The 12,489-nt window shown below is 37.7% G+C and overlaps 1 protein-coding gene across 2 annotated transcripts in view; it reads right to left on the minus strand.

Annotated features, from left to right (window-relative positions):
- Positions 1-12,489, minus strand: part of NRG3 (neuregulin 3) — a gene marked incomplete at its 3' end in the record, with an annotated part of 410,289 nt that overhangs the window by 12,346 nt on the left and 385,454 nt on the right. For both annotated transcript variants that reach the window (XM_082002522.1, XM_082002521.1), the window contains exons 6-7: positions 11,690-11,816; positions 3,215-3,342 (exon numbers count right to left, since the gene is read on the minus strand). In XM_082002522.1, coding sequence (XP_081858648.1) covers positions 3,215-3,342; positions 11,690-11,816 — 255 coding nt within the window. The remainder of the gene's footprint in view (positions 1-3,214; positions 3,343-11,689; positions 11,817-12,489) is intronic.

Raw genomic sequence — 12,489 nt, forward strand, 5'->3', positions numbered from 1 at the left:
TGTCCCACCACCAGCTTTGCTTCTTCCTGTATAGTGCTCCTGTTCTTTATACAGCAAGAACAATTGATTGCTTTCAGTATTACCAGTAATTCTTAACTCTCAATGATTCCTGGAAATGTTCACTTCAAGCATGACTTCTTGCCCTCTGCGATACAGCTGGTTTCTTTCCCTACACCCCATTCCTTTTGGGCATTCTTTTTACTAAATTTCTCCAGAAAACTATGTTTCTTCCTTGGGAAAATATCAGATTCCTTATACTTTCTTCCTTTCAGGCTTCCTCTGCCTTTACATTCTTAGTTGCTTTAGTTTACCAATACTTGTTCTTTGAAATTCAATAGCCTCATTTACAGAATAGCTTTAATTACGCTTTCCTTTAATTTAAACAGAGTCAATTATATTGGGAGCATAAAGATTAAAATGCTTACTAAATAAAAAAAAATATTTTTACCATGGTTTTCATGATGTTAAAAGTTCATTAAAAATGCAAACATAAATTATTTTAAATTTTAGAGAAAGTTTATCCTATTTTGGCATTTTTGTAAGACAATACCACTGCTGGAGGCTGAAAGCCTCTGCATTTAGCTTTCATCATGGTATTCTCTGAAATGTATCCCTCGAAAACCAATGATGACTGAATCAATGAATGAAAGTCAGGATGACTTAATTACCAAGAAAACTGCTATTCAAAAGGATCACAACTCAGTCCCATAATTAACAAAACTCTGATTTGTTTCTATCTGTAAGAAATTAAGACAGTATGGGTTTTCTTTTTACTAAAATCAACAGATAATCTGAGATGAATTTTGGAGCACATGGTATACTTTACAGGAAGCTTACTGATTAAACACATTTGTTACTTTCCAGCTCTGACAGTACTAGGTGTTTTACATATGCAAGCAGATGATGTAAAATTTTTCTACTGGAATAACAACAGTACATAATACAGGCAAAATATTTTAGGAGTATGATTTAAATTTTCGATTCAATCTCTGCAGCAATTCTTTGCATGTAGCTGAGGTTGGCAAAGACAGAAAATTGCTATCCTCCAATAATTTGAGTGAAATAACTAGGTGATCTCTGTCAGTCAAATTCCAGCAACCCCAATTGATTCCCCACCTACTCTCAGGCCAAAATTGTATTGATTTCAGGGATTTAAAGAAATTATCACCCATCATTAGTATCCTTGAAAACACCAGCAGAGAAAACAGGTCTGGATGCAGAACAAAATATTTCTGTAGCAAGCAGAAATAAAACAAGAATATACTTTAATAGCATAAAACAGAGAACCTGCAGAGGTGCTGTAATTTTTCCAGGCTCACACCAGGTTTGGAATGGAACGAAGGGATGTTTAGGACAAAATGTATTCCAGTAAAAAAAGAAGTTTCCTCATTTGGTCACATTTGACCATGTTGAACACTATTTCAAAACTAAAGAAACAGAGTAAATCAGGAAGCTGTCACATGGTGCATAAATTAAAGACAGCCTTATAAGTCTTAAATGTTCAAGTCTGTTGCATGTTTTATAAAGCAATGCACTTGTATAATAAATCTTGGGTTATAAAAGTACAAAAAGAATTCTGTATAAATTAAGCTAATCATTCCGCATCTTAAACAGTTCTGAAGCAAAGATTCTTAAGATAGTTTGATTCTTGACTGCTGCAAATAAGATGACAGTTGGGGAGCGTGTTTGTTTGTGGGTTGTTTTTTGTTTGGTTGGTTTTGGTTTGTGGTTTGTTTTTTTTTCCTGGGAAAGAGATTCTGTGTGCAAAGGTGTTAAAGTGAGCAATCTGGGATTCTGCATTAGTTCACTGTAAATTCAGGGTGGTTTATTCTGTAATTTCCCTATGGAAAACAGGGAGTCGAAAGAGTCATTCAGCTTTTATTTAAAGTGACGTTCATAAACAGAGGAAACATTTTCAGTCTTTAATACATTTTTAAGCTTAGGTAATGTCATGGTACAGCACCTAAAGCATTTCAAACTTGGATATTGCAACCATGTTATTAAAAATAAGGGAACGTCACTGTCTTTTTTCCAAACTTCACTTTTTGACTAAATGGAGATAAAATTCCCCCCAGAATTTCTGTGGAAAGCATTCCAGGCAACTTCCATAGTTCATTTATGTTCAGTAAAATTATTAAGCATATTTTGAAAATCTCTGTTTAATAAAGAATAAGGTCTAAGAAATGGATCTGATGTGACAGCTGGCATAATTTTTTCATGCCAAATTAAAGGCTTAATTAAGGTAAAAGTAGATAGGACCCAAATATCCCTCCCTGGCTCATGTGCTGCACTTTGGTGGGTTACGCAAACCATTAATTCAAAAGAGAGGGAACATGTAGCCTACCATGGGGCTGCAATGAACATGCACCAAATACTACAGAAGCTAGATCACAACCTCATGCCATCACAGACTTTTTTTTTTTTAGTAACTTCAAAAAAAATTATGCTTGTAATAAGTAAGTCTTCCCCTCCAGATTGTGTCTAGCTAAAAAAATTCTGAACTCATTTTCATAGCCTTTTTTCTCTCTCTGTGTGCTCTGGACCAGCCAATACCACTGCCATTCCATCAACACTATTGCTTATACCAGACATGAGTTTGGTTTCTAGTCCCGTAATGAAGCATCTGCACTCTTTTATATCCAAAAAGGCTGTAAGCAGAATTCTAACCCAAATGCCATCCAGTGATGGGTGACTTTTCGCTTTTTTCCCTCTCAGAAACAACTGTCCAAACTTTTTAAAGACTAGTTTTCAAAGGCCACCATGTGTTCATAAATAAGTCATTATTCATTTTAAGCATGAATTGTTTAACGAAACAGTGAGAAAGGCTGGAATTTTGCAGCCATGTCTTTCTGCAGCAAATGAGTCATTAACTTCATGAACATTGATAAGGAAAGTCTTGTTTTTAATGGTTTCTCAAACTAAGTTGATTCATTCACCGGTCTGTGTCTACAGCTCGGATGGTGTCTTTAAATGCTTCCTCTAGGACTTTTACAAAACGCAGATAAAGCCGCTGAGCATTGTTATTGCCTTTTATGTCTGCAGCTAGAGAAAATGCTTGGACATCTGCTTAATGAGTCAGCTGAGGCTCTGTTGGTACCATACCATTCAGCAGTCCTCCGAGTCACAGCGCACAATAATCCTGCACACGTATCACCAGTTCAACAACACGTCTCGGCAGCCTGCCAAATCTCCCATCAGACAGCCGTTTGCTTACCTATGTTGCTGGATGGGCTGGGTTCCTCTGTCGGGAGACAAGGCTTCTGGGAAAGACTGAGGGCCTGAAAAACTAGACTCCATAACTTTGTCCAGAATAGGCCCAGGATGCCTATCTGTTTTTGAATACTGTGGCACAGAGAATAAAATTAATTAATACACAAAAGGCAAAGTACATTGTTGATGCTATTCAATCAGAATTCATATAGGAGCAGGATAAGAAGTGCTCTAATGCATTTTTAAATTAAAATTAGGGATTGCACGTATTACATTCATTCACTATTGTTTACATAGCAGAAAGCGCCAGTACTCATTATCCCCATTACCTTCACATGAAAATGCCGATATCTGCATTAGTAGCAAAATTACTGACTGATCAGCTCATAATGATAGGAAACACTGATCCCTTTGACTAAAAGCCTGTTTTTCTGGCTGTCCATGCAGAGACTGAGATCACAAAACACATCTCAGAGGATGGTCAGCACCTTCTTGGGTCCTTTGGTGATTTCAGTCAAACACTGCTTTTATTAGCATGCATAACTCTGAAAACCAAACTGAAACAGCATTTATATAATCAGATATGTAAGAAAAATATTTAAATCCTTTCTATAGAGCCAGATATCCCTTCTGAACAACTCTGAAACTTTTGACCTGGGAGTATCTGTGCTAGTAAAAACGGTGTAAACATAATTCTTCTTGTGACAGTTGTAGGCATAGGGCAGTCTCTGGGCACATAGTGAGACACAAAGATCTCATAAAGCAGACACCGGACGTGAACAAGAACAAATTTGCTGCTTCTTGCTTTGTGATTCAACTGGAAATTCAGCAAAAATTGTGTCTCTGATCCTGAATGGACCCAGAAAAGTATAAAAAAAGATGCATTTTATCTTGGAAGAAGAATGAATTTTGTCAGTGGTTACTGGGCAATATCTCAGATATGAGAGGTTAACCCACATTTCCACTCAGGTATGTAAAATACTGCACCTTGCAGATTTTTTTATGTTGCATTACAATGCACTAGAACCAATTGGTCTATTTTTCTTTAACCCATTTCTTTCTGTATTGGGTTTGTACTTTTAGTACAAGATACCTAGATATTTACATTATCTTTACAATAAACTGGTATTGTGGAAGCTATTACATGATTAAATATTTTAGAAAGAAAATACAAATAAAAATAAAGTAAAAAAAATCACAGTGGTAAAAAATACCATGTTATGATACAATAGCATAAACATTATTGGAGAAGATAGTAAGATTTCTTTTAAAGTAGTCTGGAGAAGAGGAGGCTGAGGGGAGACCTTATCACTCTTTACAACTATCTCAAAGGAGGTTGTAGTGAGGTGGGTGTTGGTCTCTTCTCCCTAGTAACTAGCGATAGAATGAGAGGAAATGGCCTCAAGTTGCACCAGGAGAGGTTTAGATTGGGTATTAGGAAAAATTTCTGTAGTGAGAGAGTGGTCAAACATTGGAACAGGCTGCCCAGGGGGGTGGTGGAGTCACTATCACTGGAGGCGTTCAAAAAACATGTAGATGTGGCACTTCAGGACATGGTTTAGTTGGGCGTGATGGTGTTGGGTTGATGGTTGGACTTGATGATCTTAAAGGTCTTTTCCAACCTTAATGATTCTGTGATTCTATGATCCTTCTTCATAATTATTTTGTTGTCTAACAGAAGACCAATAACTCCTTAAAATCAGAATTATTTTCTGATTCCCACTTATTCTTATCTACATTTCCCCAGACTTCAGCAAAATCAAAAAGGAAGGTTATACAAGATTACTCTTTTAAAAATGGGTTACATGCAATTTTAGTCCATCTAATCAGACTTCTTATGACCGATTTCTATAGATTAAATAACAGATCTTCAATTTTTTCTCCAACGCTTTTCTCCCTCTTTCCATTGTGTTAAATACCCTCATAAACAGGGCCAAAATCACTGCTGATGTGCTTCTGAAGGGAAAGTTGAGAGTGACAATATGCAAAACGTTGCCGCATGCATGAAGTAAACATAACTGAAATAATAAGAACAAACACATTCCACTCTTACTTCTTTCAGCTACCATGATCTTAACTGTCACTTGTAAATGTTGTAGATAAAATATTCAGACAGAAGTATGATTTTTAAGGTACTCATGTCTGTGAAGGTTTTAAACTTTAATAGTTATCCTGCCAGCTGAAGAAATGAAGCTGTCTTTGATTTCTGACCTGAATAAATCAATTTGGGCTATGTAAAGAATGGGTTGTTAGTGCCAGGAAGCTGTTTCTGTCCTTTTTTTGTGTTTGTTCATGATACTAAACTGAAGGTCGAAAAGGCCTAGAAGACCATGAGTATGAAGTGAATCACAAAGGGTAATCAGAGATACGCCATGCCTTTTGCTACATCCATGGTTAAGGTGGATGTGGGCCGGAGCAACGGTATACAGTCTTTTGTCATCACAGCTGAGGACAACCAAGTCCCTCAGAAGCTGCTCTGCTGCTGACTAGCAAAGTATACTGAAAGTCCAACACCCAGCACCACCCAGGCACAGCCTGCAAAGGATAATTTTTCCCCCTAACCGAATATTTCTTTTATGCCATTTTCAGATACACCACTTATCAATTACAGTAACAGCCATAACATTAATTACAATGAAAACGTGAATCACAATTGAAATTAAGGGCGTGAATATACAGAAAATTTGAACAATGTAATTGAACTTATTTGGATGTATCACATAATTCATACATTTTAATAAGTTTAAACACAGTTGGGTTTATTCTCCGTTAGCTTAATCCCAAGTGCCACATCATTTCTCTGAGATCATCTCTGGAGAAAAGTATCTTCAGATTTCTGTGAGGAGTTTACAGCAGTATCAGTTGATGCCCCCAGAAGTACGGTATAGGATTACACCCCAGCCGTATCCCAACAGAGCCCGTCCCACTGCTTCCATAGCCCTGCTCTCACCTGGACTGAGCTCTGTGCAGCCCTCCAACTCATGTGAGCTGCTGAATACTCAGCTATGATGGAGAATAAGCTGCTGAAGACTTTCAAAGGACTGTTCCAGTAGGTTGAAAGCATCACTGAAAACTTACCTGTATTATTGGTTTTTTTAATGGTTTTATTGTCTTGCTTAATTATTTGTACTTGTTTGAGCAACTACTGAGAAAAGCTGACGCATATGGCTAAATAAATGGCTATTAAAGAATAAAGATAGCATTTCAAAATAAACAATTTTGCAAATTTTGATTTTTTCACAGTTTCATGGAGAAAATATTCTGTTATGTACAATTAGTCATCTCTTTGACAATAGAATTCCACCCCCTGCTAGTTAATGCTAAGCGAATCTGCAAAGGCAGCCCTGGGCCAGGAGACAAGACATCAGCCTCTGCCACTGACCTACTGTACAACTGTGAGCACGTAATTCCGCTGTTCCGTGCCTTGTATTCTTTATTCTAAAAAGTAGGATCCATGAATAACAAATGCCACTCAAGTGCTACAGAATAGATTGACACTGTTGTCCTAGTATTATGCAAACCCAAATACCCACCCTCCCCCCCAGCTTTTCCTAGCTCTTCCTCCTCAATTATTTTCCCAAAATAGTAATAATAAAAAGTCCAGAAACACATGTAGCATTAGAAGAGAGGTGATGTGGGGATCCCACTTCAAAAAGGACCGAGAAGGCACATTCAGAGAGGGTGCGTCAAGGAGGTCAAGAGCCAGCAATTTTTCTGGATGGGCTGACCTTGCACAAAAGCCCATCAGGTGGTATATTTAACATCCTTACAGCTGTTCCTATATACCCTATATGTTTTGTTGCCAACACTTGCTCTAGACAGAGGCCAGTAAATTCAAGTTTGTCTGTTCTAGCAGTTCTTCTTAAAGTAGTTATGTGATAGACAAATGGGAAATTTGCTCTTCATCTTAGCTGATAAATCTCATTTTAACTCAGGCAAAACCACACAGGAATGTTTTCAGAGATCTAAGTATATATGTTGCTCAACATAAATTAATTTCATTTCTATCACAGTGACTAAAAAAAATTTATTTCCTACCACTATCAAAAGAAGGCAACAAGACACAAAGAGAGCATTTTATTCCCCTCGTTATAAGAATATCAGAAAATGGGAGCTAGTGATTGCAAGCTATTAGAAACAAGCGTAGTGAAAAGTGAAACCACACACTAGAGCATGAAAAGCATATTAACCACCTCCGAGGGAAATTGATGGGAAATTAATAGATCCACTTAGTACCATGGGAGAAGGTATTAAAATCCTCAAATGTGAAAAAGGCCACTTTAAACAACCACAACAACTCTCAGAATCACTAAAGGAATGGCCAGGCTTCAGCTGCTTTTCTTTCTTTTTCCTTGTTGCATGATGTATTTATCAAGTTCTGAGAATTTAAAGAAACCCTCTAGTCAAGATGGAAAAAGGAGCCAGTAATCAGAAGCATGATTAAGACTCATGAAGACTGGTGAACTACAGAAAAACAGAAGGAGGGCCAGAACACCTCCTTTTGTCCCTTGCATAGTGTATGAGGGGGCATAGAGCACTTGTCTTTCTAAGAGGGGCAGTTGAGAATGACAATTTAGTTTCTTTTGCCTATGAGGATACCGAACCGTTTGCTGCAGTCCTGTGGAGCACATTTGTTAAGTATCTCTTGAAGATAATATTTCTTTGGGAAGGGGTATTTAATACTAGGAAGTCCTAAGTTTCATGTGTTAGGTGAAATAAATCTGAATCTCCTGTGTATCTCAAAAGATCCTGCATTAAAAACTAGCACATCTTTCTCTTCCTGACCGAAGAATTACAGCAAGATTACCGGTGCATTAGTATCCCAATCCAAGACGCTGGAAGACCTAGCAAGAAATTAAGCGTGTTGCTGCCAGAATATTTGGGAAAAGCAGTGGACTTGAAGAAGATTCAGGAGAAATACTAGGAGCTGTTTTCAAACAGTTATTTATGAATTTTGCTTACATTATACAGTATTTTTCATCTAATTTATATCCCTGACAGAATAATGGAATCAATACCAAGAGAAACAGACTCAGCACAGGCTGAGCAGCAAGAGTTCAGAGAGAATACAGCTGTCCTGACAAAATCTAACCCTTTTTTTTACTTTACAGAATCACAACTGAGCATAGGAAGAAAGTGGAGGAGTTGATTTGAGTGTGGGAAGGAAAAGCATATGATACTTCAAAATATTGTCAATGCAAACAAAAAGCTTAATTCCCTGCAATACAGCAAATGACAAGGAGGCATCCATGTTTTAACCTAAATATCTAACTCTCCTTGCGTTCTTCCTCAACCTTGGGTCTTGCCAAGGGACGTGCTGGGATGTGGCCATTCTTCCTCACTTGTGTTTACCATGCTGTATCAGAGAGGGCAAAAACCCCAAAAACCCTTCCTCTTAAATGGAGGGAGTTCTAAAAAGCCTACATTTTTCAGTTGCCCAGTTCCATTTTTTTTTTCTGAATATCGTGTTCCTTAACTTGGATATCCACACCTGAAAGAGCAATCCTGCCATATGGATGTTTAATGAACTTGGGGGCATGTCCAACACTTCAAGTCCATTTCTTAAACACTGCCTTTTGAAATAAAGATTGCTGCAAGGTAACCTGTAGTCTAGGGTGCAGCAGGAGAATTCTGATACAAGTGGAGAGTGTTCTAATATGGTTCTCATAATCATACTACTGTAAAGAAGCTTTAATTGGCATAGAGGTCAGATATCATGGGGACTGAGGTCTGAAGTCCTTTTCCTTCTGTAGTAGTGCAAACAGCTGCAATTATAATGAGTTAGGCTAGAATAAAATGCAAATTTATAATTCATTTTAATACTTGGTTCAAAAATGAAATCTGTGGTTCCTCTGTTAACAGCAATTTTGACACATTCACATGGCTTCTCTCATTTAAAAAAAGATTGAAAACTGGTTTTGAAAATAAGTAATGAAAAATAATTCTTTTCCTAAAGGCCAGTCAAGGGTAAAAAGGGAAAAAAAGGAGCGATGAGGAAAAAAAGTATTTCATTGAGATTGGTCAAGATCTTTACAGCCACAAACTACTTGAAACACTATCTGCTATACTCTGGGTCTTGGGAAATAAGTAAAAACTCTTTCTAGAGCAACACAGCATTTGGAGAGATCGATGCATCCTTTACTAAATGCAGCAACCTCTGAGTCAAAATGTGATGGCTCCTTCAAAATAGACATTATTAGAATAGTCATCAAGAATAAGGAACCTGATGCAACTCTTCTCAGGTCTACACTAATGTATTCTTCTTTACAGAAGAAGAAAAAGCGGGGTGAAAAACCTGAAAGCATCACCAGGTCCGTTCAAAATAGGCAGGAGAAAAATATGGGAGAGTCCTTTAGAGAAGGAGAGAAAGGCGACATACAAGCAAGGACAGTTTTCCCATGTAAGAGTAGCACTTGAAAGAAAAGAAACGCTTCCAGGATTACATAAACCAACACACTAGTCTCCACAAAATAGCCACCTTAATTTATTTAAGTTTCTTTATTGGCTCCTGGAATTGGAGAGAACTAAGATTTCTCCACAAACTCACGTGGTGGGAGCTGCAGATGGGAATCACAGAGACACCACATCCAGGCAGTGACCAGCAGAAAGGCGGCAGCACAGCCGCAGAAGCGAGCAGTGGGAGTCCTCTCCTCCCTGCGCCGCTGCCTGGTCCCTTTCCCACCCAGCGGATATGCCCAAGGCAGACCTCTGGCCTCTGATGGGGAGCCACTCTGCCATTCCTATGAAATACCATTTCAAAGTTCTTTTCTGCTGCCTCGCCATACCACCTGCCCTTTTTTTCCCCCCTGCAATCTGCCAAGTTCTGTAAATATTTCATGAACTGCCTACATGCATTCCTGCACTAGAATTTTGCTAACAATAGAAACCATTATTAGCCTGCACTGTTACGCTACATCCTGCACAAGGTCATTCTGTTTTTCTTCCTTAGTATCTTTGCTCCCAAAGGGAAAATGCATTAATAGCAAGGAGAAAACAGCTGCTTGCAAGCAGCCACAAGAACAAGAAAACGGTGTGTTAATTACCAGCACTGATAATGCCAGTCTGAACAGCATTAAAAGCTGAAAAGCACATTTAGATTAAAATAATAAATGATAATAATGGTTTTCAATCTCTAGTATCTGGAATCTTCGAACTGCTACTTCAGCCATTATGGTTATTGTTATGGTAAAAGACTTAAATAAAGCTTGTTGATGTGTTTGTCAGCTGCTCAGAAGACATCAAATAGTTCATCGTGATGATGGGTTGACAAAATATTGCACTGAATTACAGTGAGAAGGCAAAAGAACATATTCTTAGTGTTAACCAAGACCTACTCTATACGTTAGAACAAAAGGATCACAAAAGCTCTTTACAACTCTACCTTTTGTTGCCATCATTTCAACCCAACAAAACTCCTAACAGCTTTTTTTTTTTTTAGGGGCTAGTAGTAATTTATGACTGAATATATTGAAAGTGAAACAAAGAACTGCACAAGGTTCCCTAAACTGTGATTATGTCAATTTAGTGGAGGAATCTTCTTTCTTGAAACAGCGTATTTTTCCTGAACCACAAAACATATCATGACCACAATAGTGCTCCTATAAAACAAAACTTTTAGTGAACACAAGCAATGCTCTGACAACTCCTCTGTCATAGCATGGACGCTCTGCTTACCCTCAATTGGTTAAAGGGGCTTACACTTATTTCTACATTAACTGGATGTAAACCAGGAGTTGAGTCATCTGTGGCTAAGTGGGCATGAGTGCTCACTTTTGCTAAACTCCCACTATTTTGATGGCATCTGGCAAATAAGGTAGTCAGCCCTTCAAGCAAAGCTAAGACACTTATTTCAAATATGCTTTATGTACTTCATGGTTGTGGGATTGTATTAACCTACATACAACTATATATAGAAAATGACTAAATAAATTTCAAATTTAGTTTGAACAAATTAATCTCTTTCTGGTATCAAAAGTCCCTTTAACCCAAAACCGAGGAAAATGAGACCATCTGCACAGTCCTCCCTTGGGCATGAGTTTACATGCATAAATTTAATTCTGGATTTTTAATTTACTCTGAATTAACTGTGACGAATCTCTACATTTTTTCATGCAGGTTCATTAAGTATTGGAAGACTTGAAATCACTTAAGATCAAGGACCCCCACTTCACCTATAAACCATTCATATGAGCTAAGGCAATAATAACATAATAGTAATTTCCACTGCTGGATGTAGAGCAAGGGGCCCTCAGCAAGGTGTATTACATAAACAAAATGTACCTGGATCCACTGAAATAACTTTGGAAAAAAATCCTGCTTGGTGTTTTCCTTTAACAGGCCTGACAGAAAACATTTTATGAAAGAGGTGAGAATGCTTGTTCCCATTGCTCAGATACCAACAGCAACATGGTGATGTGCTGCCATCAGCAGCAGGAACTCAGCCAGGCTATTAAGTGCTGTAGCTGGCACAATTACTTACATTTTGCAGCTGGACTCGGCTTTGTGCCATACACTCTGACTTTGCCATCATGCTGGAAGCATTTAGGCTGTAGGTTTTCCTATTCTGTGTTTCTTTCAGCTGTTCATGAATTTGCTTTGTCTGTTTCCTGCAGAGAGAAATAAAATTCATATAAGAAAGAGCTAGTTTGATCTTCTTCTATAGTCATGATATTTTTATAACCATGGTTCCCTTTGTTCAAAACTTCACCCTATTAGATCAACCAGCTGAGCTAATTCACTAGTGTCTAATACTTTAATGCAGTGGTCATTTTCTGGTGAGGCTTAAGAAAGGAAAAAAGAGCTCTTCTGTTTAAAGTATCTTCTATATGCTAGTTATTTTAGTGCAAAATTTTGTAAGATCATCTATTACTTATTTAACAATAGCTTGCAAGCAGGCCTGAATATTAAAAAAGCATTTTGCTGTGATTTGGAACAAAGATTTTGGCAAATACAGCAGGCATTAGCCCCTGTTGGCTACAAAAAGTGTTGAAGAATCAAAGACTTCTGCTAGCTCATTAGACTTGACCTATAGCCCAGTACCTCGTATAGACCAGCTTTTGCTTACATGCTTAAACCTGTAAAAAAACATCAGTACAATATCTGAGGCTGTGTTTTTGACATAGTATAATATGATCCACTATGTCAGAGCTAGGAATACCACTAGATGAATCCCTTGCAATATTCAGGAGATAACTTCACTATTAACATAGGCTTTCTGTTTCTGCCACACTGTATTGACAAACTGTGTTTTAAAGTTCTCTTTATTACTGAATAATTTAA

Source organism: Phaethon aethereus, assembly GCF_964289735.1.
Source record: "Phaethon aethereus genome assembly, chromosome: 7".
Lineage (NCBI taxonomy): Eukaryota > Metazoa > Chordata > Aves > Phaethontiformes > Phaethontidae > Phaethon > Phaethon aethereus.